Below are 24,159 nucleotides of genomic sequence, written 5' to 3'. Positions count from 1 at the left end.
CAAGAGACTGGGAGGAGACCCGAAAGAAATATATAAATTATAAGAGGCATAGACAGTCAGACTCCTAGAGTAGAAACATCAGGTTTTAGAGGCAGTTGCTTTAAAGTGGGGGGGAGGAGTTTAAAGATGTGTGGGATAAGATTTTCCTTTTACCAAAGTGGCTGGTGCCAAGTAAGGACTCCCAGGAGTGGTGATGGAAGCTGGTATGATGCATTTAAATGGCTGTAAGATAAACACATGACAGTGCAGGGAATTGAGAGATATGGATCATGTGCAGGCAGAAGGGGCTGGTTTAGTTAAGCCTCATGTTTAGCACAGACATCTGCTGAAGGGCCTGCCCTGGTGTTGTAGTGCCCTATGCTCTATGACCCTGTCCTGGCAGGATGACAAGCCCAGCCTCTCCTACCTGCTACTCTGGACACAGTTCACAAGGTTTTCTGGTTTCCAAGGCACACTCTCTCACCGAGTCTCCAGTGTTTTCCTCAGTTCCTGTCTCCTGTCTCCATTGAGTAAAGTTCTTGGAGCGACTTCGATTCTCTCAACACAGTGTCCAGTCATTCAGTCTCTGCTTCCTTCCCTATTCCTGCTGCAGCCCCCATTTCACTACCTCAGCAAGCCCAGAAAGGACGGCTGTGGATCGGAAGATGGGGCTCTAACCAGAACTCGGTCTGCACCCACAGTAGACCCCAACACATCAGTCCAGAATTCTCCCTTCACCCCTCGCCTCTGCCACTTCCAGCAAACTGTATCTTTGCTGCAGCTCTCCAGGATTGACCGGTCTCACCAAAGCCCCACCCCCACCACGACAACCCCAGAGACTGAAGTCTGCCTCCCTCTGAAGAAGGTTGGTGATTGGGTGCAGCTTGTTGATTGGCAGCTGCATAGGACCAATGATGAGTGGGCATGCAGGTGGTGGTGTGGTCCACAACAGGGCCGACCACTGCTGCCCCCTGGCGTCTGAGGGGAGCAGGGACTGGGTCAGCCGGTGCTGCCTCCTCACAGGGCCTGATCTCCACCTGAGACAGCTCAGGGCTTTCTCCACCCCACTCCCCCCGCGCTGACCCACTCAGCCCATCCAGTCACCCGTGTCCTGACCGAGCCTGCATTCCGTGAGAACCCCGATTGGCTGTGGTCACAACCCTTACAGGACGTGGTTTCTGACTCATAACCATGTGACCAGATAAGCAAACCCCTCAACTTTCCCTGTAGCCTTATCATCTACTGAGTGCCTTCTGATATTATGCAAGGCACAGCTGGGCTACTTGGCCTGTGAAACGGCACGGGGACATGCTCAAGGTTCACTGTTGGTGCGTCTCTTGTGGTCACAGCACAGTGTTTGACCAACTACGATGAGCCCTGCAGTACCAGTGACCTTCCCCTTGCATGTCTCGTACCCCATCGGAACTTTGGCTGCTGGCCACACATCCTTCCCACATCACACTGAGATCTGCAACGGGAGAGGCTCATTCTCCTGTACCTGGTCTGTATCCCTTGCCAAGTGAACACCTGCAGCTCCTCTCTTCCAGCGGCCCTTCCCCATGAAGCCCCTGACCGCAGAGCCGGGGACGTGACCACACGCAGAGAGACCAATCCCCGGTGTGAGAGCCGGCAGTCGCAATGTACCCAGCTGGCTGCGTCTGGAACGGATAGCCGATGGACACCACATCCGCCCTCAATCACAGAGGCCATATCAATTCTCACCGAAACACTTCCTCAGTGTGTGGAGAGAAAACAATCGCGTGCATTTCCTGCACAGATGTCTGTGTGATGGGAAACATGCACGCAGCCCGCAGATAACACTCAGCACACGCTCACCCTACTGAAAACTTCACGTTATACATTTCAGGACTGACAGCACCGGCTGAACAGAAATAACTTCGCATATCAGGTCAAAGTATTCTTCCTTTAATAAAAACTCAATAATTATACATCAAACTGTACATCAGCTAAAATACCTTCAGGTTTAAAAAATACAGATGCCCTGGTGGTTCAAAGGACACAGAGTGGGTGTGGAGGGGGAGGGGTGGGGTGGTGGCTAGATGGGGAAGGGGTCGGCAGAGAAAGCGAGGGGGAGAGGGAGGATCAGGGGGCAGGGGAGCGGGAGACAAGGAAAGGGGCGAAGGGTTGAGAAAGGGGAGAGGGAAAGAGTGGCAGGGGTGAGGGGTAGAGGGGGCAAGGAGCAGGGAAGGGCAGGTGAAGGAGAAGGGGGATAGGGAAGGAAAGGGGCAGGGTGAGGAAGGGAGTGGGAGAGGGGTAAAAGGGAAGGAGGGGAGAGGGGAGGGGGAATGGGCGAGGAGAGAGGGGAGGGGGAATGGGGAAGGGGCGAGGAGGGGGCAAAGGGGCGGGGAGAGGGGGAAGAGGGGCGTGGGAGAGGGGGGAGTGAGGGAAAGGGGTGGGGAGAGGGTGAGGAGGCGTGGGGGTGGGGCATGGGGAGGGGGAGGGGCGGGGAGAAGGAGGAGGGGCAGGAGAGAGGGGCAAGGGAGAGGGTCAGGAGGAGGAGGGGGATTGAGGGAATTAGGAATGGGGAAAGGGCAAATGATAGGTGTAAGATCTCACGATCACTGGCCTCAGGTGACTGATGCACAGTGTCTGGGGCCACACAGAAGGCAGTAGGTGCCTGGTCGAAGGGTACATGTCCTCACGCTGAAGGCACTGGGATCCAACCACGGAACTTCAATGGTGTCTCCATAGTAATGGACTGCAGACGTACAACCGGTGCTTAGGACGGGGACCGCGGTAGTGGAATAAATGGCACAGGTGACAGTGGGGAACTCTCCAGACAGACCCCCTCTTAGCTGGTGAGACAGGGAGAGCCATTCCACCCGTGGTCCACCCACTTGTGTCACCTCAGTCAAGGGCAGCAGGAAGTTACCTCGTATCAGCAGTAACCAATCACTGAGCCCCCGAACCCCTTCCCCGACGTGCAATCATCCCTGACCTTTAATGACCTCTGCCCTCCCGACGCGACGGTACAGCCTACACCGTGGAGTTCACGCCCTGCGAGTCAGTGTTCGTGTTCGGAGAGGGCACCTTCTGCATCAGGATATGTGCCCGGTTGCTGGTGGTGGTGAAACTGGTGCCCCTGCGCCAGGGGAGGCACAGGATGTGCTTGAAGGTCTGCCGCATCTCGTTGTCCCGGAACGAGTAGATCAGCGGGTTGAACAGGGAGTTGAGCTCCGCCAGCAGCAGGAAATACTTCTCCACCATCAGCACATTGCATGTCTTGCAGTCCACCCCGTCCAAGAGCAGGACCACCAGCCCCGGCGTCCAGCAGATGACAAACGCACCTAAAGGGAAAGGGAACCGGTTACACATGGACCACGGAACGAGGAAGCTCTCCCTCCCTCCAACCTCCGAACTCCCAGCCCACACTGCCCGCCTGCTTCACCCCACTCTCCAACCTGTCCACAGACCTCACATCCCACTCTTCCTCCTCTAACCTCCAAACTCCCACTCCACCAACCTCCTGATCTCTCACCCTTCCCTCTCCCACTCCACCTTCCGACTCTCACCCTCCGCTCTCCGAACCCGCTATCCCCCGTGCTCTGTATCCACTCTACCCTAACCACATCCCCTCCCCTACTGATAGAAGAATCAGGAGGACCATTCCGCCCCTCAGTCCTGTCACACCCATTCTTCACCTGAGTGGGCCTCTGCCACATCCCACAATCACCTAGCCAGAAGCCAACGATCTGGGTTCTGAGAGAACTCGACGACTGAGCCTCCACACTGTCTGGAGGAGCTCTTTTGCCTGAGTGTTGGACTGGTGCCACCAGAGGTTCAAGAACAGTTACGACCCCTCAACCATCAGGCCTTTGGACAAAAGAGGATAACTACACTCATCTATTGAGATGTTCCCACCTTAGCGACTCTCCATCTTGTTATTTCATGCTCTCGATATTTATTGCTATTTATTAATGTTTGCATTTGCACAGTTCGTCTTCTATGCTGTAGCTGATCTTTCACTGATCCTGTTATAGTCACTACTCTGCAGATTTGTGGAGTATGCCCACAGGAAAAGAATCTCAGGGTTGTTATATGGTGACGTACTCGCACATCCTCTAAATTTACTTTGAAATTTGGAGGCTCCATCTCGAAGCAAAACAATGGCCACAGTCTGTGACTGTACGGGTTTGGAGGTTCCTGTTAACAACAATATCCAAAGGGCGCATTGTACGAGCTGGATCCGGGGTTGGGAACAACCCTGTTGTCCTGCTGAAGTCCTTGACACGTGGGGTACAGATTAGACCCAATCTAGGAAATAGACAAAATGGGAGGCAGGAAACTGGTGAGTGAAACCAGAGCTTGGGGAAGGGGACGTGCCCTCAAGATCGAGGATGGAGATGAGGAGAAACTGCTATTCCCAGAGAGTAACGAACCTGTGGAATTCTCTGCCCTGCGAAGCAATAGAGATTACCTCATTAAATATATTTAAGACACAGTTGGATAGATTTTCCATAGCAGGGAAGTTAAGAAAAAAGCAGGTGAGTGGAGCCGAGTCTACAGCCAGATCAGTTATGATCTCACTGAATGACAGAGCAGGCTCAGCGACCTACTCCTGCTCTTATTTTTTATATTCTTAAGGAACAGTATAGAAGGGCAGAAAGGTAATTTCACAATCCCTGTTCACATTGCACAAGGTTCTGTGCCAATCCTCCCCAGCGATTCCATGACAGTGTGCTGTTCTCAGCCCCAGACGATCCTGGATATCTCCCATCTCCGGCACAAAGGACGGCCTTCAGATGAGGCAGACGGGAGCACCAGGACGTAAACGCCCACACCGAGCCCAGTCTCCCTGACCTTCACACTACTCAGCAGCTGCAGTCAAAGTTACGCAGGAGCTGAGTGGGTTGGTCAGAAACCAGCTTAGCAATAAACTAAACAACGAAGTCTAGTTCTCTTAGCTGTTTTTCAATTGAGTGCTTCTGAGCTTTTCTGAGACTGGGAAACCTTCGACTTGGACATGAAGCACTCAGTTTTGTAAAGGATTATGGATTTAATCTGAGAAGAACGATGCCTTGAGTGATCCAAGATACAGAAAACGAGCACAACACATCTGAAATTCAAACGGAAAATGTAGGAATGGCTCGGGTTGGGCAGCACCAATGGTGGGGCAGAGCTGACTCTCTGGAGGAAAAATCCCTTCTCTCTCTCTCTCTCTCCCCACAGTCGCTGCCTGACCTGCTCAGTGTTTCTTTTTACTTTACGTCTGACACAGGCAGGAAAGCTGCCCCCCCACCCACCCCCACCCCTAGCTCCCTAGACTTTACTGTTTCTCCTGTGGCTCTATAGTCCTCTTGGGAACCAGAGCCCATGGCCTGAGTCCAGGCAGACAGGGCCTAAGAGCCAAGTGAAGGAGAGGCAAGGCAGCAGGGCCCGGGCCCCAAAGCAAGAAACGACCCACTGCTTGGCCGATTTAAGCACTGGGCCAGATCGGAAAGGTCAGGTACAGGCCAAATCGAGACGGCGAGGCCTGGGCCCAAGAGTGTATCGAAACAGCGCGGTCTGGGCCTGAGAGTGAGGAACGATGCAAGATTTGGCTGATTTAAATGCCAGGCCAAATTGTAAAGGTCAGGATGTTGGGGCCAGAAGAGAGGAATGGGGTGGTTCAGTTCACAGCTCCACAAGGTCTACTTGGCTCTCTGCTGAACTAAGACTGTGGCCAGCAACTAACAGGCTCCTGGATCAGCTGTGACTGGCTTCATGGCTAAGGACTCATATTCATGAATTTCAGCTCTGAATGTAATTTGCATGATATGTACTTTTTTGTACATTGGGTGTTTGACGTTTTTTTAAAATGGGGATTCTATATTGTTTTGCTGTTTTGTGGCTGCCTGCAAGGAGATGCATCTCAAGGTTGTATATAGTATACATACTGTGATAATAAATGCACTTTAAACATTGAAGGTAGTAAGAGCCTCAGGATACACACCAGCTGGTTCCAAACAGTTATTACCCTTTAAGCATCAGACTCTTGAACTAAACTTCACTCAATTCCACTTGCTCCATCATTGAAATGTTCCCACAAGCTATGGACTCACTTTCATGGACTCTTCAATTCATGTTATCAATATATATATACACGTTGTTTATTGAAAAGGGTGACAAATACAGGACTGAAGTTATAATATTTGAATGCACGCCGTATACAAAATAAGTAGATTAATATCCAAGGATACACAATCTATCGAAAGGACAGGCAGGCAAAGGAGGAGTGGCTCTGTTGGTAAAATTGAAATCAAATCTTCAGAAAGGGGTGACACAGGATCAGAAGGTACAGAATCTTAGTGGGTAGGGTTAAGACTCTGCAATGGTAAGAAGACCCTGATGAGTTACTTACAAGCCTCCAAACAGTAGCCAGGATGCAGTCTACAAATTACAGTGGGAGATAGAAAAGGCATGTAAAAAAGACAGTGTTATGTTAGTCGGAGGTATTTCAATATGCAGATAGATTAGGAAAATCAAGCTGATACTGGACCTCAAGAAAAAGAATCTGTAGAATGCATACGAGATGGCTTTTTGGAGCAGCTTGTGGCTGAGTAGATCAGCGACTCTGCATTGGGTGTTGTTCCATGACTGGAAAATTTCAAATGTCACTACACTCTTCAAGAAAAGCAAGAGATAGAAAAACGGAAATTATAGGCCAGTTAGCCTGACCTCAGTGGTTAAAACAATGATGGTTTCGATCGTTAAGAATGTGGTTTCAGGATATCTAGAGGCACATGACAAAATAGACAGCATGGTTTCCTTATGAGGAAATCTTCCCTGACAAATCTGTTGGAATTCTCTGTAGAATTAGCAAGCAGAATAGACAAAGGAGAATTAGTTAATGTGTGTTTGGATTTTCTGAAGGCCTTTGACAAGGTGCCACACATGAGGCTGCTAAACAAGATAAAAACCCAAGGTATTACAGGAAAGACACTAGCATGAATAGAGCATTGGGTGATTGGCAGCAGGCAAAGAATGGGACTAAAGGGATCTTTTTCTGATTGGCTGCTGGTGACTAGTGGTGCTCCACAGGGGTCTGTGTCGGGACCGCTTCTTTTATGTTGTACGCCAATGATTTGGATGATGAAATCGATGGCTTTGTGGCTAAGTTTGTGGATGATATGAAGATAGGTGGAGGATCAGGCAATTTTGAAGAAGCAGGGAGGCTGTAAAAGACTTGGACAGATTAGGAGAATGGGCAAAAGAAGATGCAAATGGAACTGTATGGTTGTGCACTTTGGTAGAAGGAATAAGACCACAGACTATTTTCTAAATGGAGAGAAAATTCAAAAATCTGAGGTGCAAAGGGTCTTGGGAATCTTCATGCAGGATTCCCTAAAGGCTAATTTGAAGTTTGAACTGAAGGTAAGGAAGGCAAATGTAACGTAAACATCCATTTCAAGAGGACTAGAATAAGAAAACATGGAAGTAAAGCTGAGACTTCACTTGGAGTGTTGTGAACTGTGTTGGGCCTCTTACTAAGAAAGGAGGTGGTGACATTGGAGAGGGTTCAGAGGAGGTTCGTGAGAATGATTCCAGGAAAGAAAGAGTTAACAAATGAAAAGCGTTTGATGGCTCTGGGCATGTAGACACTAAAATTTAGAAGACTGTGGCTGGGAGGGGGGGAATCTCATTGAAACCTTTCAAGTGTTGAAAGGCCTAGATAGACTGGATGTGGAGGGGATGTTTTCTGTGATGGGGAAGTCTAGGACCAGAGGGTCTAGGCCTCAAAATTGAGGGATGCCCATTTAGATCAGAGATGAGGAGTAATTTCTTTACCCAGAGGGTAATGAACCTGGGAAATTTGTTGTCACAACCGGCTGTAGAGGCCAGGCCACTGGGTACATTTAAGGCAGAGGTTGATAACTTAACCATTAGTCAGGGCACGAGAGGCTATGGGGAGAAGGCAGGAGAATGGGGATGAGGGGGAAATGGATCAGCTGTGATGAAATGATGGAGCAGACTCGATGGGCCAAATGGTCTATTCTGCTCCTATCACTTATGGTCTTGTTTATTTATTATCGTGCTTGCGCTGTTTGTTGTCCTTTTGCACCCTGGGTGAACGCCTAAGTTGGTTTTGGTCTTTTAATGATCTGTTATGGTTGGTATTCATTTATTGACATGCCTGCAAGAAATTAAATCTCAGGGTTGAATATGGTGACATACAGGTATACAATACTGCATTTGATAATAAGCTGATTTTGAATGTTGAACTAAGATCTGCCCCTGAGAGGCTGAGGTCCTGAAAACTCTGAGCACCATTCAGCACGTGCAGCTGGTGTCCTTATCACACTGTAGTACTAACGGGAACCAAAATAGATGGAACCACACATCCCCCTGAAACCACCCTGCTATTCACAAACTCTTCCTTCTCTGCTCCCCTTGCCTCTACTTCTCTATCCACTATTCCAAGGAACAGAATGCTTAAAACTTGCTCCTCCTGAGAAAATTTCAGATGAAAGGAACCTCCGCTAACCCCTGAGAGAAGCAACGCCCCTCAGTCCGTTCCGAACTGGGTCTGGAGAAGCAAACTTACTCCGCTCAGACTTTCGTTAGGTGAAACCCCAGCCTCGCTCAGTAATCAGCAGTGGGAGCTCTCCTCACTACCTCTCAGATAAACCTTCCTTAAACAGAGGGACCCATCCAACACTTCTTAAAGAATAGTGTTTTTCTGTCCTGTCGGCTAATGAATTGGCTCAGCACTGCCCTCCGTTAATCTTCACGTGCCCGTCCCATTAACCTCTAAATTGCTTTCCAGTGCCCTTCACACAACCACTCTTACACAAACACGGAGAAGCAACTCATTCCCTTGAAGTCCTGAGTACAGACTGTAAGCTCCAATCCCATTGCACGCTGACAGTGTCACCTTGAAAATAGCTTCTGCAGGTTCCCAGTTGTAGGCCCAGACCCTTGCGTCAGAGGCCCTCCCTGAGACACAGGGGGTGCCTGTGCGGTGCTTTACCGAAATTTTTTGAAAATACCAAAGTAAAACCCACAGCCACAAGCTCCCTCTATCCAGAAGGTAGCAGGAATGGTCAGACAGCATACGTGGAAGGAGACACAAGAGTTTTGGGTCTGGGAGTCTTTGTCAGTGTTTTGTCTTCAACCTCAAGATAATGGTTCCCCTCCTCCATAAGTGCTTCCTGACCTGCTGGGTTAGTGCCTCAGATTTCCAGCACTCACAGTTACTTTGATTTGTATTCTCCTATGATCCATCTGCTTTGCTACCAGAGTACTCAAAGAATTAATCCATTCCATTTCATCAAATTTCTGATTCTGATCAATGATCACCCTATTCCTGAATAGATTCAGGGCCTGGAGTGGGGCAACTGACATATCCTCACTGTTTCTTACTGGAAAATGTGTTGCTTCTCTAAAGGCTCACCAAGCCCAGACAGAGAATGAATTTTATTTTTGATTCCTTGGAACCTTCTTTCTCAAAACTTTGTGGGAATGGGGCCTTTGATAAGGTTAAAGCACAGCTAGAACAGTACTCTGATAAAAGTAGGCGAAAGATGATAGAGGGTGCATTGGCATAGAGAACTGAGGCTACAGTTGGATCAGCCATGACCTCATTAAATGGGCAAACAGACATGAGGGGCCAAGTGGCCCACTTTACAGTGAGACCGCTGCACCATCTTTTAATTGACCACAAATTGCACCAATTCGCACAGAAGTAAAATACATACAAACACCACTCACAATACAAACCAAAACTCAGGAAAGGCAGTCAAAACAGCCCACACCCCCACTCCTCCAAAGCAATAACAAACATGTTTGCTGGAGAAATTTGCCCGTTTCTAGCATTCTGCATGTAAACTTGTGCGTTCCCACAAATTATGGACATAATATTCCAATTGGATGATATTTTTCAGAACTAAGTTCCAAGAGATTGGGAAACAGCCAACGTGACCCATCTCTTCAAGAAAGGTGAAGAACTTTGGGCCAGTTTGTTCAACGTGTATTGTTGGTATGCTGATAGAGTTACTAACTACAGAGAAAGTAACTAAGCATTTCAGACACATAGGTTAATAGGTCAGCACAACATTGTGGGCCAAAAGGCCTTTACTGAGCTGTAATGTTCTATAAAGCTGAATACAATCCAGTTTAATGGAAGGTAGATCATGTTTGACAAATTTGCTTGAAACCTTTGAGGTTATGACAGGGTGAGTTGAAAGAGTGGAACCTGTTGATGTAGTTTATTTAGATTTTCAAGAGGAATTTGACAGGGTGGTAATATGGATGAAAATCTGGCCATCTCATAGACAGCAGCGAGTTAGAAAAAATTGGACCTTTTCCAAAAAAAACACCATTTCAAGCAAACTGGCAGCAAATCTTCAGGGACTGGTTTCTGGCCCTCAGTGACTTACTCTCTCCATCACTAACACGCAGCAGGACAGGAAGGAAAATGGAAAAGTTCCAAGAGGTGAGGCTTGGCATTATTTTTATTTTTGTTTAGAGATACATGCCGGAGCAGATCCTTCTGTCCCACTGTCCGGCAGCCCGCCTGCCTGTGATGAGGACAACCCTGGGGGATGTTCTACTGGGAGGCTTTTCAGTTTGGAGTTCAACAGAATGAGGGGTGAATATTCAAACACAGAAGATCCTAAGGGGGCATGACTGGATAGCTGTTGAGATATTTTCACAAGTGGAAGAGTCAAAGGTGGACAAGGGCACAAAATAAGGAGTTTGTCAGTTAAAACTGAGATGTGTAGAAAATTCTTCTTTCAGAGGATGAATCAATCTCTGGAATTGTCTGTCCAAGGGTTGTGAAGGTCAGATTATCAAATATATCTAAGATAGAGATTGGTAAATACTTCAAAGATCAAAAATTTGAGCGTTAGGGGTAACTGGTACAGAGGTGAGTTGAGACCACACCAATCCCATTTACTAGCACTTGCTCCAATGCCTTCTGAGCAGTGATGACTTAAATCCTCATCTTAATACTTAACCGTTTAGAGAGTCTCAGCCTCCACCAACCACTCAGACTTCCAATTCCCCCTCTAGGAGAAAATATATAACAAACAGCAAAGTTCCCCAGCACTGATCCTTGTAGAACACCATTGGTCACAGACATCCAATCACACCCACAACCCTCCATCACACACTGTCTACTACCAAGCCAATTTTAGAATGATTTTTTTTCAACTTGCCCTGGATCCATGGACTTCCTTTTTCGGACAGGTGCCCACGTGAGGCCAGATTGGCCAGCAAGTAGAAGATGGTTTGGGAAAGTATTGGTTGATGGTGACTGAGATCACTGAGATCATCAAGAACAAGGTGGCAAGATACAACTCAATCTCATTTGTCAAGGCAGATTCACATCATGGCCACCTTTGCTGTAAAACCAGAGGGCACTTCTGGTTGTAGGAGCAAACACTATGAGCTTTCTCCTCCGTCAGCCCAGCCTCACAAATCACCTGCTAATGAAAACAACATCAAATCCAACCCAGCCACTTCTGTATCCAATTGGCTAGTTCACGCTGGTCTCCATGTGACCTTGTCTTCCAGACCAGTCTACCATGCTGTATATTGTCAAGGGCTTTGCTAAAGCCTACGTAGCTAATATCTGTCACCCTACTCTTGTCAGTCCTCTTGTTCTAAATTCTTAATCAAATTTGAGACAATTCTCCATGCTGACTATTCTTAATCAGTCTTTGGTTTCTAAATGCAGGTCAATCTTGTCTCACAGAATCCCCTTCAATAATATCCCAAACCCTGACATTGGAGTACTAGCCAGCAGAGCCCTTTGTAGCCCTTCTTAAATAAAGGCAGCATTCCCCCCCCTCTAGTCTTCTAGGAGGGTGACTAACTGCCAGGGCCTCAAAAATTTCTTCCCTCCCTCCAAGGATAGACGGTCAGCTCCAGAAACGCATCCACCCTACGTGCGTTGAGAACACCAGCATCTCAGTTATAATGTGGAAATGTTTCAGGAATTCCCTGAATTACTGAATTTCTGTGACCTTCCCCTCAATAGGTACAGATGAGAAAAAATCATTTAAGATCTCACCCATCTCCTACGGCTCCACTCATAGATGGTCTTGCAAATCCTTAGAGAACATATTCTCTTCTTGATTTCCCCTTTTGCCCTTATTATACTCAAAGAATCTCTTAGGGGATTCTCCTTTACCTACCTGTCAAAACTACCATATGTTCTCTTTTTACCCGTGTCTACTCCTTCAGACTTTATACTCATGGATTTGCTTGACCCCAGTTGTCTATACTAACATATGTCTCTTCCTTTCCCCTGATGAGAACTACAAAATCATTTGTCAGTCAGAATTCCTTAATCCTCCCTGCCCTGTCCTTCACTCTAACTGGAACATGTTGGCCCTGTACTCTTCCTATCTCACTGCAAAAAACCTATCACTTGCCACATGTCCCTTTATCTGCAAACCTCTCCCAATCAACCTTTGTAAGATGCTGTCAAACACCCACAGAATTAGCTTTGTCCCAACGTAGGGCTTTACAGTGCGGACCAGTAGTATTGCATTCCATAACTAATTTAAATCTAAAGGAATTCTGGCCACTAGTGCCCCCATTGACACTTCAGCCACTTGCCCTACTCATTCCCCAACATATTGTTTCAGAAAACTCTCCTCAACAGACTTAGCAAATTCTGCCCCATCCACACCCCTTTCCCCCCTCCAACTCCACACCCTTGTTTGGAGTATTCTGGACAGATTTGGTCACCTACCTACAGGAAAGATGTAAATAAGATTGAAAGAGTGCAGAGAAATTTACAAGGATGTCGCCAGGTCTTGAGGACCTGAGTTATAGGGAAAGGTGGAATAGGTTAAGCCTTCGTCGCTGGAACATAAAAGATTATTCCAGGGAATGGAGTCCTAACCCGTTAAGATTGGACCAGAGAAGACGGTCAAATCAAAGGTGGTGACAAATCAGCATATAGGAGGGAGATTGAAAACCTGACTGAGTGGTCCCATAACAACAGCCTCTTACTCAATGTCAGCAAGATCCAGAAGCTGATTATCGACTTCAGGAGGAGGAAAACAGAGGTTCTTGGGCCAGTCCTCATCAGGAGATCAGAGGCAGAGAGTGTCACGAAGTTTAAATTCCTCAGTGGTACCATTTCAGAGGATCTGTCCTGGGCCCAGCACAAAAGTGGAATTACAATAAAAGCACGACAGTACCTCTACTTCCTTTGAAGTTTATGAAGTTTCTGCATGACATTTAAAACTTTGACAAACTTCTATAGATGCGTGGTAGAGAGTTCATTGTCTGGTTACATCACTGCCTGGTATGGAAACACCAGCGCCCATGAACAGAAATTCCCACAAAACATAATCCATCACAGGTAAAGTCCCCCCCCCCACCCCCCACCATCAGGCACATCCACCTAGAGTGCTGTCGCAGGAAAGAAGCGTCCACCATCAAAGACCCCCATCACACGTCATGCTTTCTTCTCTCATTGCCATCAGGAAGGTGGTACCAGAGCCTCAGAACTCACACCACCAGGTTCAGGAACAGTTATTACCCCTCAATCATCAAGCTCTTGAACCAGTGGGGATAACTTCAGTCAACTTCACTTGCCCCATCACTGAAATGTTCCCACAACCTATGAAGTCATCTCATGTTCTCAATATTTATTATTAGTTATTTCTGTTTGCATTTGCAGAGTTTCTTGTCTTTTGCACCCTAGCTGAGCACCCAGTCAGTGCAGTCTTTCTATTACAATTCTGGATTTATTCAGTACGCCCAGAAGAAAATGAATCTCAGGGTTGTATATGGCGATATACTGTATGTTCTTTGATAATAAATTTACCTTGAACTTTGCAAACTTCTACAAATATACCATGGAGAGTATTCTAACCAGCTGCATCTGGTATGGGGGGGTGGGGGGGGGTTACTGCACAGGATTGAAGTAAGCTGCAGATAGTTGTAAGATTAGTCAGCTCCATCTGTAGTATCCAGGGCATCTTCAAGGAGTGGTGCCTCAAAAAGATGGTGCCCCAAAAAGGTGGTGCCCTTCATTAAAGACCCCCTTCACCCAAGACGTGCCCTCATTTCATTGCTACCATCAGGAAGGAGATACAGGAGAGTGAAGACACACACTCAATGATTCAGGAACAGCTTCTTCCCCCTCTGCCATCTGATTTCTGAATGGACATTGAACACATGAACACTACCTCAATAATTTTTTTGCACTACTTTTTTAACTATTTAATATATATATATTCATACTGTAATTCACAGTTCCTTTTCCTTTATTACATACTGCATTGTACTGCTGCAGCAAAGTTAATAAATACGCTGGTGATATTAAACCTGATTCTGACTGAGGGAAGATTTGGTAACGGAGCACAAAATTGAGGGGTATCCGGTGAAGATGGCACCAGCATACAACGTTCCCTCAGTCGACATCTTCCAGATAGGTCACGAAAGTGCCTTCTTTACTTTTACATTTGTTTTTCACCTTACATGTGTTTCTGGGACTGTTAGAGCCCGCGATTTACAGCTTGAGGATCGTTCGAGTGATCCAGAGCTTTGCTGTCTCCCAGAAGATTCCGGGAAGCGAGCGCGTACTCGGCCGGCCTAGATGCGAAGAATCTTCGAGACGGGGCGTGAGCTGATATCGACTCCATTTAATCCAGGGGTTCCCAACCTGGGGTGCCCACACCCCCAGGGGGTGTGACAAAGAGTGGCTTGTGTCCTTGAGTGACGAGTCACAAATTGTCACTCAACCAGCTGCCAGTGTGCCTTGAGAAGTGGTAGTAACGTTTGTCCCAAGCACACTCCAGTCTCCCGCTGCCCGAGTCAGCATTGAGGATTCTCATCAGTGTTACCTGGGAGTTACACCTCAGAGTTGAGGAGTCTCATCAATTTACTATTTACAATTTTTTCTGAATAAATTAGAATCTAACTGCTCAATTTATATTTGCTTTTATGCACTGAGTTAAAAGCTTATTTTTTTAAGTTTAATTTGGTCACCCGCATTTGTATGTGGTTCACCCGCATTTGTATACCGAATTTGTATGTGGTTCAATTTGTGGTTCAAAAATTAGAAATTAAGACGTCTTCATCTTCAAATGTGATATTACTTTTGTAGGGGGTGTGAACATTAATCAAACATTTCCTAGGGGTGTGGGGCATAGAAAAGGTTGGGAACCACTGATTTAACCGGATAAAGCATCCATTAATTGCCAACTAAAGCACTGAGGAAGATTGAGATCAAGGTGAATGCAGAAGGTGAGCGAGAATTTCAGCACCGACGGAGGAGGAGACTGTGAGCAGACTATTGCAGTGACACACAGTAGGCCTCTCTGCCTCATGTGGTGTCCCTCTCTTTAGCTGAATGTCAACGATATCATAGGATGGTATCGGGGTTCTGCGGTTATGGATTGGACTGTGGACTTCAGACTTACGGTTTTTATATTCTGTGTGTTTTTTTTAAATCGCCTGCTCCCTTTCCGTTTTATTGTGTGTTGGGGGGGGGGTATTTGGAGGTTGATGTTCTGTTGTGTTCTGTTAGCTTTTTGTGTGGGGACAGTTTTTTTTGGGGGGGTCGATGTTATTGTTCTGTTTAGTGTGGGGAAAGGGGGTTTGGGGATTGATGATCGGGATGCTATTCTTTTCTGTGCAGGGGAGGCAGTGGGTTTGATGTCTCTCTCTGAATAAGCTTCATGTTCTTTGTTTGTTTGGTGGCTATCTGGAGAAGACAAATTTCAGAGTTTTATTTGGATACATGCTTTGATAATAAATGAACCTTTGAAATGCAAGTAGGTTTTTCCACTGAGGTTAGGTCATGGGTTAAGGGTGAAAGGTGAAATGTTTCAGGGGAACATGAGGGGGAACTTCTTCACTCAGAGGACGGTGAGAGTGGGGGACGAGCTTCCGGCGCAAATGGTGGACGTGCGGTCAATTTCAACATTGAAGAGAAATTTGGATAGGAACACGGATCGGATGGGTATGGAGGGCTATTGTCCGGAATCACGTCGATGGAACGAAACAGATTAATGATTCAGCACAGACTAAATGACTATTTAGTCTGAAATTCACTGGAGCGATGGTTCATACAGCACAGAGTGTGAAGACGTGCAGAAACCCATGGTTACAATCCCCTCCTCCCCTGCACCCTGCTTCACTCAGCCTCCCCACTCCTTATCTTCGGCTCCCCTGGCGAGTTTCCCAGGACCCACGGGTGTAAGGCAGTGTGCTTGTAATGACTCACATAGGGCGTAGTGAAGGGTAGCAAGTAATTGCACGCAGTCAGCCTCTGCTCGGCACTCAGTGTTCCGAGATTTATGACCCAGGCTGCCAAACTTGGCTCCAACTATGCCCTAAGTACAGGGCCAAAGGCACTCCACCCACTGATGGGACCCACTGCACACTACTCTGATGTCCAGCCAACCCCGCCCCCCCAGCTGTCTCACCCTCACCCAATCCTTCCACAGTCTATCAACACTAATCCCATTTACTTAAAAACTCCTCCAGATTCTAGCCCTCACCCACACACTCACTTTCTCCCAGAACAAGTGGAGACAGGTTGGGGAGTTTGTCACACCCCCCCACTCAAGACAGGTCATGCCCGGCCTGGTCCCACATCCTACCAGCTCCACATCCTCTCAGGACCAATTTTCAAACTACCCAAGTCCAGAAGTGTGGTTCTTGAGGGTCCTCCAGTAAAACCTCAGTGGGTTCTGTCCCAAAGTCAAGGTCCAAGTAAAATTCATTCTTAAAGTATGAATATGACACCATATACTGCCTTGAGATTCATTTTCCTGCAGGGATTTATACACAGATAAAGAAATACAACAGAATTTATGAAAAACTATGCATGAGCAAAGACTGACAAAAAACCAATGCACAAAAGGTTCAGCATCTCCCCAGCTGAGGATGTCCCCTTCTGCACTCATCGCTCTTCCTAATAAGACAATCTTGCAAAAAGAAAACTTACAAGTTGGGACATCAGTTGACAGCTGAGTACTGGTGCAGTGAGGGAGGAGAGATGGGCCTTGGGAAGAGAGTTCAGATGCACCTTAAATAAAACAGTGGCTGAAACACCACACACACCTTGGGCTACAGGTGAACTGATCAATAATGCAGTATCACAGGCTAACACAGTTATAGGCAACTGTATGAAGCGCTGGGTAGAAGAAATTCAAAAGCAACGTTAGACTTGTCTCAGCCTGACTGAAGGAAGAAGGGTGTTGCTCTGCGTTCCAAATCAGTTTACAGCTATAGGGCGACAGTTTGTTTCTCTTGAAAAAGGAGAAAGACAGTCGCGTGTTTTCCCGTCGTCCTGAATGAAAGACCTGTTTGTTCACTCTCAAGGAAGTGCAGCCCTTGCTGTAACCACCCGACAACTGACAGTCTCCTACAGACTGGGACTGCCCTGGACATTCCTGGCCCAGGGTAGCACTGTTTACCTTGCGAAATTTGAAATAAATTACTTCAATGTTCTTAACGCTTCACAGACTTGCTGTAATCGTTGGCGCACCGCCCCCCATCCCTCTTCCCATAACAGAATTCCGGGGCAGAAGCTGCTGAGCTGGGGATGGACCGGGAGACACTACAGAGAATGAAATAAATATGCCATAATTACAAACAAAACCAAAAAGGAAATGAGGAATTCTTTCCTTAGAATAGAACAGGGAACTCTGCTACAGGAATGGCCTTGGGAAATGGTGGAGACATTTTCTGAAGAAACCAAACGAGTGCAGAGACCCCACTGTTATAAGACCATTGAATGGTTCCCTAGTACGATAACGTGGATTCCTGACCTCGCAATCTGCCTTGTTAAGATCTTACAGCTTATTGTTTACCTGCACTGTAATTTCTCTGTAGCTGTTACACTTTATTCTGCATTGTCATCGTTATACCTTGTTTTACTTCAAAGCACTGTAGAATGATCCGATCTTTATGACCAGTGTATAAGACCAGCTTTACACTGTGCCTTAGTACGTGTGACAATAATAATCAAATTTAACTGAGTGGTAACCTGCAGCTCTATCAGACACTGAGGAGATCTCAGAACTAGGAAGGGAGGCAGGGGCTGGAGAGAAGCCCCAGCACACTGCCCTGATCTCCACAAGTACGTCATTCATTAGAAGCAGTTTGCAGTGGCGGGACAGGTTTGCATACGTTCAAAAGGGGAGGAGAGGGTGACGGAGAAAACTGGAGATCATATTTTGTTTTGGGAAGGACCCAGAGCTGAGGGTCACTGTTCAAAGGTGGCAAACTTCTCTCGAGGGCTGAGAATATTTGGAATCTGTTCAAAGGATGGTGGGAGCAGAAGCAGATACGCAAGGGCATGGGAGGCTGCCCAGAGTGGACTGAAGTGAGGAGTAACGTCCACAGCAAATAGGTAAACACCACTGGCTAAGTATCCTCGGCCTGCTCCTGCTGGCAGCCGGTGGTGGAAGGCAGAGGAGACGCGAGAATGAACAGCAGAGTTAAACCAAATGGTGTGTCACATCTCAGGATATTACAAGGACTTGAGCTGCAGGGAGAGCTGGGGCAGGTTAGCCCTTTATTCCTTGGAACATAGAAGACTGACAGGACATCTTATTGGGCGGGTATAAAATCATGGGGGGCATAGATAGGGTTAATGCATACAATCTGTTGTGCAGGAAAGGGGAACCAAAATCTAGTGGACATTGAGGAGGAAAAGAGTTAAAAGGGATCTGAGAATAACTTGGGGATGTCAGAGGTAGTTTTTAATATACAGAGAGTGGTAAGTGCATGGTCAGGGGTGGTGATAGAGGCAAATGCATTAGTAGGGGCATTTAAGAAACTGTAAGATAGACAGGTGGATGAATGAAAAAAGAAGAGCAACGTGGGAGGGAAGGGTTAGATTGGTCCGCAAGTAGGTTCAGAGGTCAGCACAACATCGTGGCCCAAAGGGCCTGTACTGTTCTGTACTATTCTACATTCACACAGAGGGCGATGCATTTACAGGGCTGCCAGAGGAAGTGACTGAGACAATAACATTTAAAAGACATTTTGATAAGTCCATGGGTATGAAAAACTTAAAGGGATTCGCACCAAACGCAGGCAAACGGGAGCGGGTTGACGGGCACCGTGGTTAGCAATGACAAGTTCGGCCGAACGGTCTGTTTCACGCCATATGACTTGATAAGCATTGGCCGACACAGGACACCGAGCAGACAGATAACATGTCCAAATCTTGCTGAACTCACTGCAGTTCACATTGCCAGAGCAATAATCAGAATACAAGCTCAGTTTCTTCACTCTATCAGCAACCGCACACATACTGAGCTCAGCAATTTTATTGATGCTATCAATTTTATCAATCTTGTCATCAATTTGCTCCAACTTCTACCCTGCCTTCAAATTTGCTTGATCCATCTGATACCCCTCTCCTCTTTCTCAATCTGTCTGTCACCATCTCCAGACGTAGACTATCGACTGACATTTTTATAAACCTACTGATGACCTTGATTATACCCCTCCCCATCCTGCCTCTAGTTATCACTTCCTCCACCTCTTCCACACCTATATGAAGCTTTCAATTCCAGATCATCTAAGATGTCCTCCACCTTCAAAGAATGGGGCTCCCTTTCCACTACCATCGACGCTGCCCGCACCCGCATCTCCTTCATTTCCCAGACATCTGCCCCCACTCCATCTTTCCACCACCAGAACTGGGGTAGAGTTCCTCTTGTCCTTCCCTACTCTTCCACCAGCCTCCAAATCCAGCACATCGTTCTCTGTAGTTTCTCCAATGGGATCCTACCACTAAACACATCGTTCCCTCCTGGCACTTACACCTGCAAGTGTGACAAGTGCTACATCTGCCCTTACATCTTCTCCCTCACCAAGGCCCCAAAGCTGAGGCGACAATTTGCCTGCGGATCTGTTGAAGCCATCTACTGTATCCGGTGCTCCCGGTGCAGCTTCCTCTACATTGGCGAGACCTGATTTAAATTGGGGAACCACTTTGCCGAGCACCTCCACTCCATCCACCTCAAAAGGTGGGATTTCCCAAAGGCCGCCACTTCAATTTGACTTCCCATTCCGACATGTTGGTCCCTGGCCTCCTCCACTGTCAGGAAGGAGGTTGGAGGAGCAACACCTCATGTTCCATCTGGGTAGCCTCCAACCTGAGGACAAGATAACTGATCTTGTTAACTTCCGGTGATACCTCCCTCTCCCCCTCCTCTCCTTTTCCATTCCCCATTCTGGCTCGTGGAATGCACTGCTAGCAAAGATGGTAGCGGCGGGTACAATAAGGCCTTTTAAGAGACTCTTAGTTTGGTACATGGAGCTTAGAAAAATAGAGGTCTATGCAGTAGGGAAATTCTAGGCAGTTTCTAGAGTAGGTTACATGGTTGGGACAACATTGTGGGCCAAAGGGCCTGTAATGAGCTGTAGATTTCTATGTTTTCTCCTAACTTGCCATCAGCTCCCTCTGGTGCCCCTCCTTCTTCTCTTTCCACTATGGTCAACTGTTCTGTCCTATCAGATTCCTTGTTCTTAAGCCTTTTACCACTTCCACCTATCACCTCCCAGCTTCTTATTTCATCCAATATCCCCCTCACCTGGTTTCACTTATCACTTGCTGGTTTGTACTCCTTCCCCTCCCTCAACCTTTTTATTCTTTCTTCCCCCTTCCTCTTCAACCCTGATGAAGGACCGCATTGGACACGTTGACTGTTTATTCCTCTCCACAGATGCTGCCCGACTTGCCAAGTTCCTCCGGCATTTTGTGGGTTGCTCTGGATTTCAAGTACCTGCAGAACCTCTTGTGCTTACAGGTCAGTTTATCGACTGAACTCCCACCAGAAACTCTCAGGCAATTCCACAGCCTAACCTCTCCCTCAGGAGTGACCCTGTCCCGGCAACATTGACCCTGAATCTGATCCACTTTGGCTCCTTGCTAGGTAGAGCCTCACCGCCCACACTCTCTTTGAGGTTTATACAGAACCTTGGCTTTTCCTCAGGCTTAATGAGCTAGTCCTTAGCCTTTCAGTGAATTAACAGAACTAAGACAGCCACTTTGGTTCAAGCAAATCTGAGACTCATTCTGTTTGAATCCCAAGGGGAAATCTTGCTGCACAAAGCTGTTTCTTGCAAGGCATTCTAAAAAAAAGATTAGTTCTGGTAATGGGGTGGGGTGGGATGAGGGGTTTTGAGAATCTGACTGACGCAATGCTGTACAGCATGGAAGATGTTCTTCAAGTGTTGACACAGCTGGCCTCTAAGAAGTGGTTATTAGCACTCAGCAAAGTTCCACAAATAGAATGAGATCATGGTTATACAAATTCAGGGAGAAATAATGACCAATAGACCACAATAACTCCCTGCCCTCACAATGGTGCACCCAGCCAGTCGTACGTCAGTTTAAAATTAGGTACCCTGCATGCAGCTCTCCCAGTAACTTCTCAGCCCCACATGTTGCATGATCTCAGCTGTTCCAGCACTGCTCGATCCCATCCGATGTACACAGATTTACATCAAAGAGCAAACAAGTGCTAAAAATACACCGCTTGAGAGGCTGTTGTTCCACGTGGAGCCCAGAGAACTGCAAAGGCCTCATTAAGTCTTAAATAGTAATCTAAGCACAAACACAAACCACAACCGCTGTTGTATTTTGCTTGACTATCCTGACAAGAGACACACTGGATGAGACAGTGAAGGAGCTGCAACAAAACCTCCCCTGGGCTTGGGTCTGAGCCAAGACAGACCTGGATTGCTCAATACATTCCCCACCACAGGAAAACAGTCAGTGCCCAACGAGTGTGGAAGAGTTATTCCTCAACTGCAAATCTAGAGATGGCCAGAAATAACCAGTTATTTAGGGCAGTCCCATTTCTGGCTTCTTGGTTCAAAACCACACAGCTGTACAAGACTCAGCCAGGCACTTCAACGGGCATGAGTTTCACTACTTTACCTCCTGTCCCAAAATAAAACTCTGTAAATCATGTTTCGGTAAAGCTTCTAAAACTTCGACAAACTTCTACAGATACACCAATAGGAGGATCTTAACGCCAATGGCCAAGAACGGAAAGGACTACAAAAAGTAGTGGATACAGCCTAGTCCATCACAGAAAAAGTCCTTCCCATCATTGAGCTCATCTACAAGGAGCGCTGGCACAAGAAAGCAGCATCCTTCATCAAGAACCCCCACCATCGAGGCCACGCTCTCTTCTCGTTGCTGCCATCGGGAAGGAGGTACAGGAGTCTTAGGTCCCACACTACCAGGTTCAAGAACAGTTAGGCTCCGAACCAGTAGGGATAACTTCAATTACATAGTCAGCACAGAAACGGGTCTTTCAGCCCATCTAGTCCACGCCAAACCATTTAAACCACCTAGTCCCATCAACCTGAACCCAGACCACAGGCTTCCATACCCCTCCACATATACATCCAAACTTCTCTTAAGCACTGAAATCGAGCTCGCATGCACCACTTGTGCTGGCAGCTCATTCCACACTCTCATGACCCTGAACGAAGAAGTTTTCCCTCATGTTCCTCTTAAACTTTTCACCTTTCACCCTTAACATATGACGTCTGGTCGAAGTCTCATGCAATCTCGGTAGAAAAAACCCTATCTATACCCTTCATAATTTTGCATACCTCTATCAAATCTCCACTCAATATTCTACATTCTAACAAATAAGGTGCGAACCTATTCAACCTTTCACATAACTCAAGTCCCCCAGACCCGGCAACATCGTTGTAAATTTTCTCTGTGCTCTTTCAACCTTATTTACATCCTTCTTGTAGGTCGGTGACCAAAACAGACAACTCTCCAAATTAGGCCTTACCAAAATCTTATACAGTTTCAACAAAAATACACCAGCACTTTGAAGGACATAGGTCACTGATCTCTGGCAATTTTGCTCCTCCAACACACTCATTTCCCTAATAATAGTTTTTCATTCATGCCAAGTTCTTAGAACTTGTCACATTTCCATATCAGATCTCCTGACCACAATTTTTCCCCATCAGTCACATGATCCACGCTGATTTATCTGCATGCAGTGTGGATCCTATTAAATTCAAATCATTAATAACACACAATGAGCAGTGACCTGAAATTAGCCCTGCAAACCCAACTTCAGCCTTGCTGTCACTTGACCGTCATTTGGCCAGTTCTCGTTGTACTCTGATCGGTTTCTAATGTGAGACCTTCTCAAATGCCTCACTGAATACCCACATAAGTAACTGCACTTACAACACCGCATCCCCCTCCCCAGCTCTCCTTGTCGCTGTCCCACTCAAATTAGTTCAGCACATTTTCCAGAACAAACTGTGCCGTCCTTGATTTTAAGTGATTATTTAGACTATTCCTCAGATGCTTTCTCAGTATTTTTCTATCACTGAGGTCAGGCGAAGGTATTTATTACTGCCTCAGTGCACTGATATGAAGAAGTGATGTCTGGATGGCATGCAAAACGATATTTTTCACTATACCTCAATACGTGAGACAATGATAAACCAACTTATCAAAAGCCCTGGACTCCACATTTCTCTTGAGCCGATCTCACTCCTCCTCCTTCCGTCATCCTCTCTTGCCTGAAGACAGTCACTACATTCACTATGTTTATTTCTTCACAGTCCATATTCCAGAATCCAAGGTCATACTGTACCCTCCTAAAGAGCATCACTTGGCACTTCAGGATTAAATTCCATCTGGCATTGCTTCGTTTGCCTTGCATGCTGAGAAAAAACTTTCTCCTACCATCACCATCCTCTCTGATAACCGCCCCATCAATATTCACACCCTCTGCAAACGTACCAGTCGTGGCTCCGACAGTCACATCTATAGTTAATGTATACCACAAACTGTAAGGGTCCCAGCACTGATTCCGGGGGCCACGGAGGAGAGTGCGTGAAGGTGGAGGGGTGAGGAGTGGGGTGGTGAAGGAGTGGGGGGGTGAGGAGTGAGGGGGTGAAGGAGTGGGGGGTGAAGGAGTGGGGGGGTGAGGAGTGGGGGGGTGAAGGAGTGGGGGGGTGAGGAGTGGGGGGGGTGAGGAGTGGGGGGGGTGAGGAGTGGGGGGTGAGGAGTGGGGGGTGAAGGAGTGGGGGGGTGAGGAGTGGGGGAAAGGAGTGGGGAAAAGGGTGGGAAGGCTGTGGAGGGGCAGGAGCGGAGAGGCGGGGGAGTCAGGGGCGGGGAGGGGCATGGGGGGTGGGCGGATACTGATACAGATTTACTGTCATCATATGATCGCTATATGATCCTTT

The 24,159-nt window shown here is 47.1% G+C and overlaps 1 protein-coding gene across 6 annotated transcripts in view; it reads right to left on the bottom strand.

The window, feature by feature from the left end:
* Nucleotides 1–1,931: 1,931 nt before the first annotated feature.
* Nucleotides 1,932–24,159, bottom strand: part of LOC140740179 (lysophosphatidic acid receptor 2-like) — a 64,996-nt gene continuing 42,768 nt past the window's right edge. For 4 of the 6 annotated variants that reach the window (XM_073069165.1, XM_073069162.1, XM_073069164.1 and 1 more), the window contains exon 4: nucleotides 1,933–3,287. In XM_073069165.1, coding sequence (XP_072925266.1) covers nucleotides 2,977–3,287 — 311 coding nt within the window. In that variant the 3' untranslated portion in view covers nucleotides 1,933–2,976. Of the gene's footprint in view, nucleotides 3,288–24,159 lie in introns of all 6 variants that reach the window. The other 2 variants (XM_073069166.1, XM_073069168.1) reach the window with 1 other exon arrangement.

Source organism: Hemitrygon akajei, chromosome 16 (assembly GCF_048418815.1).
Source record: "Hemitrygon akajei chromosome 16, sHemAka1.3, whole genome shotgun sequence".
Classification (NCBI taxonomy): domain Eukaryota; kingdom Metazoa; phylum Chordata; class Chondrichthyes; order Myliobatiformes; family Dasyatidae; genus Hemitrygon; species Hemitrygon akajei.
The sequence above is the reverse complement of the archived record's forward strand: the minus strand, read 5'-3'. Positions and strand labels throughout refer to the sequence as shown.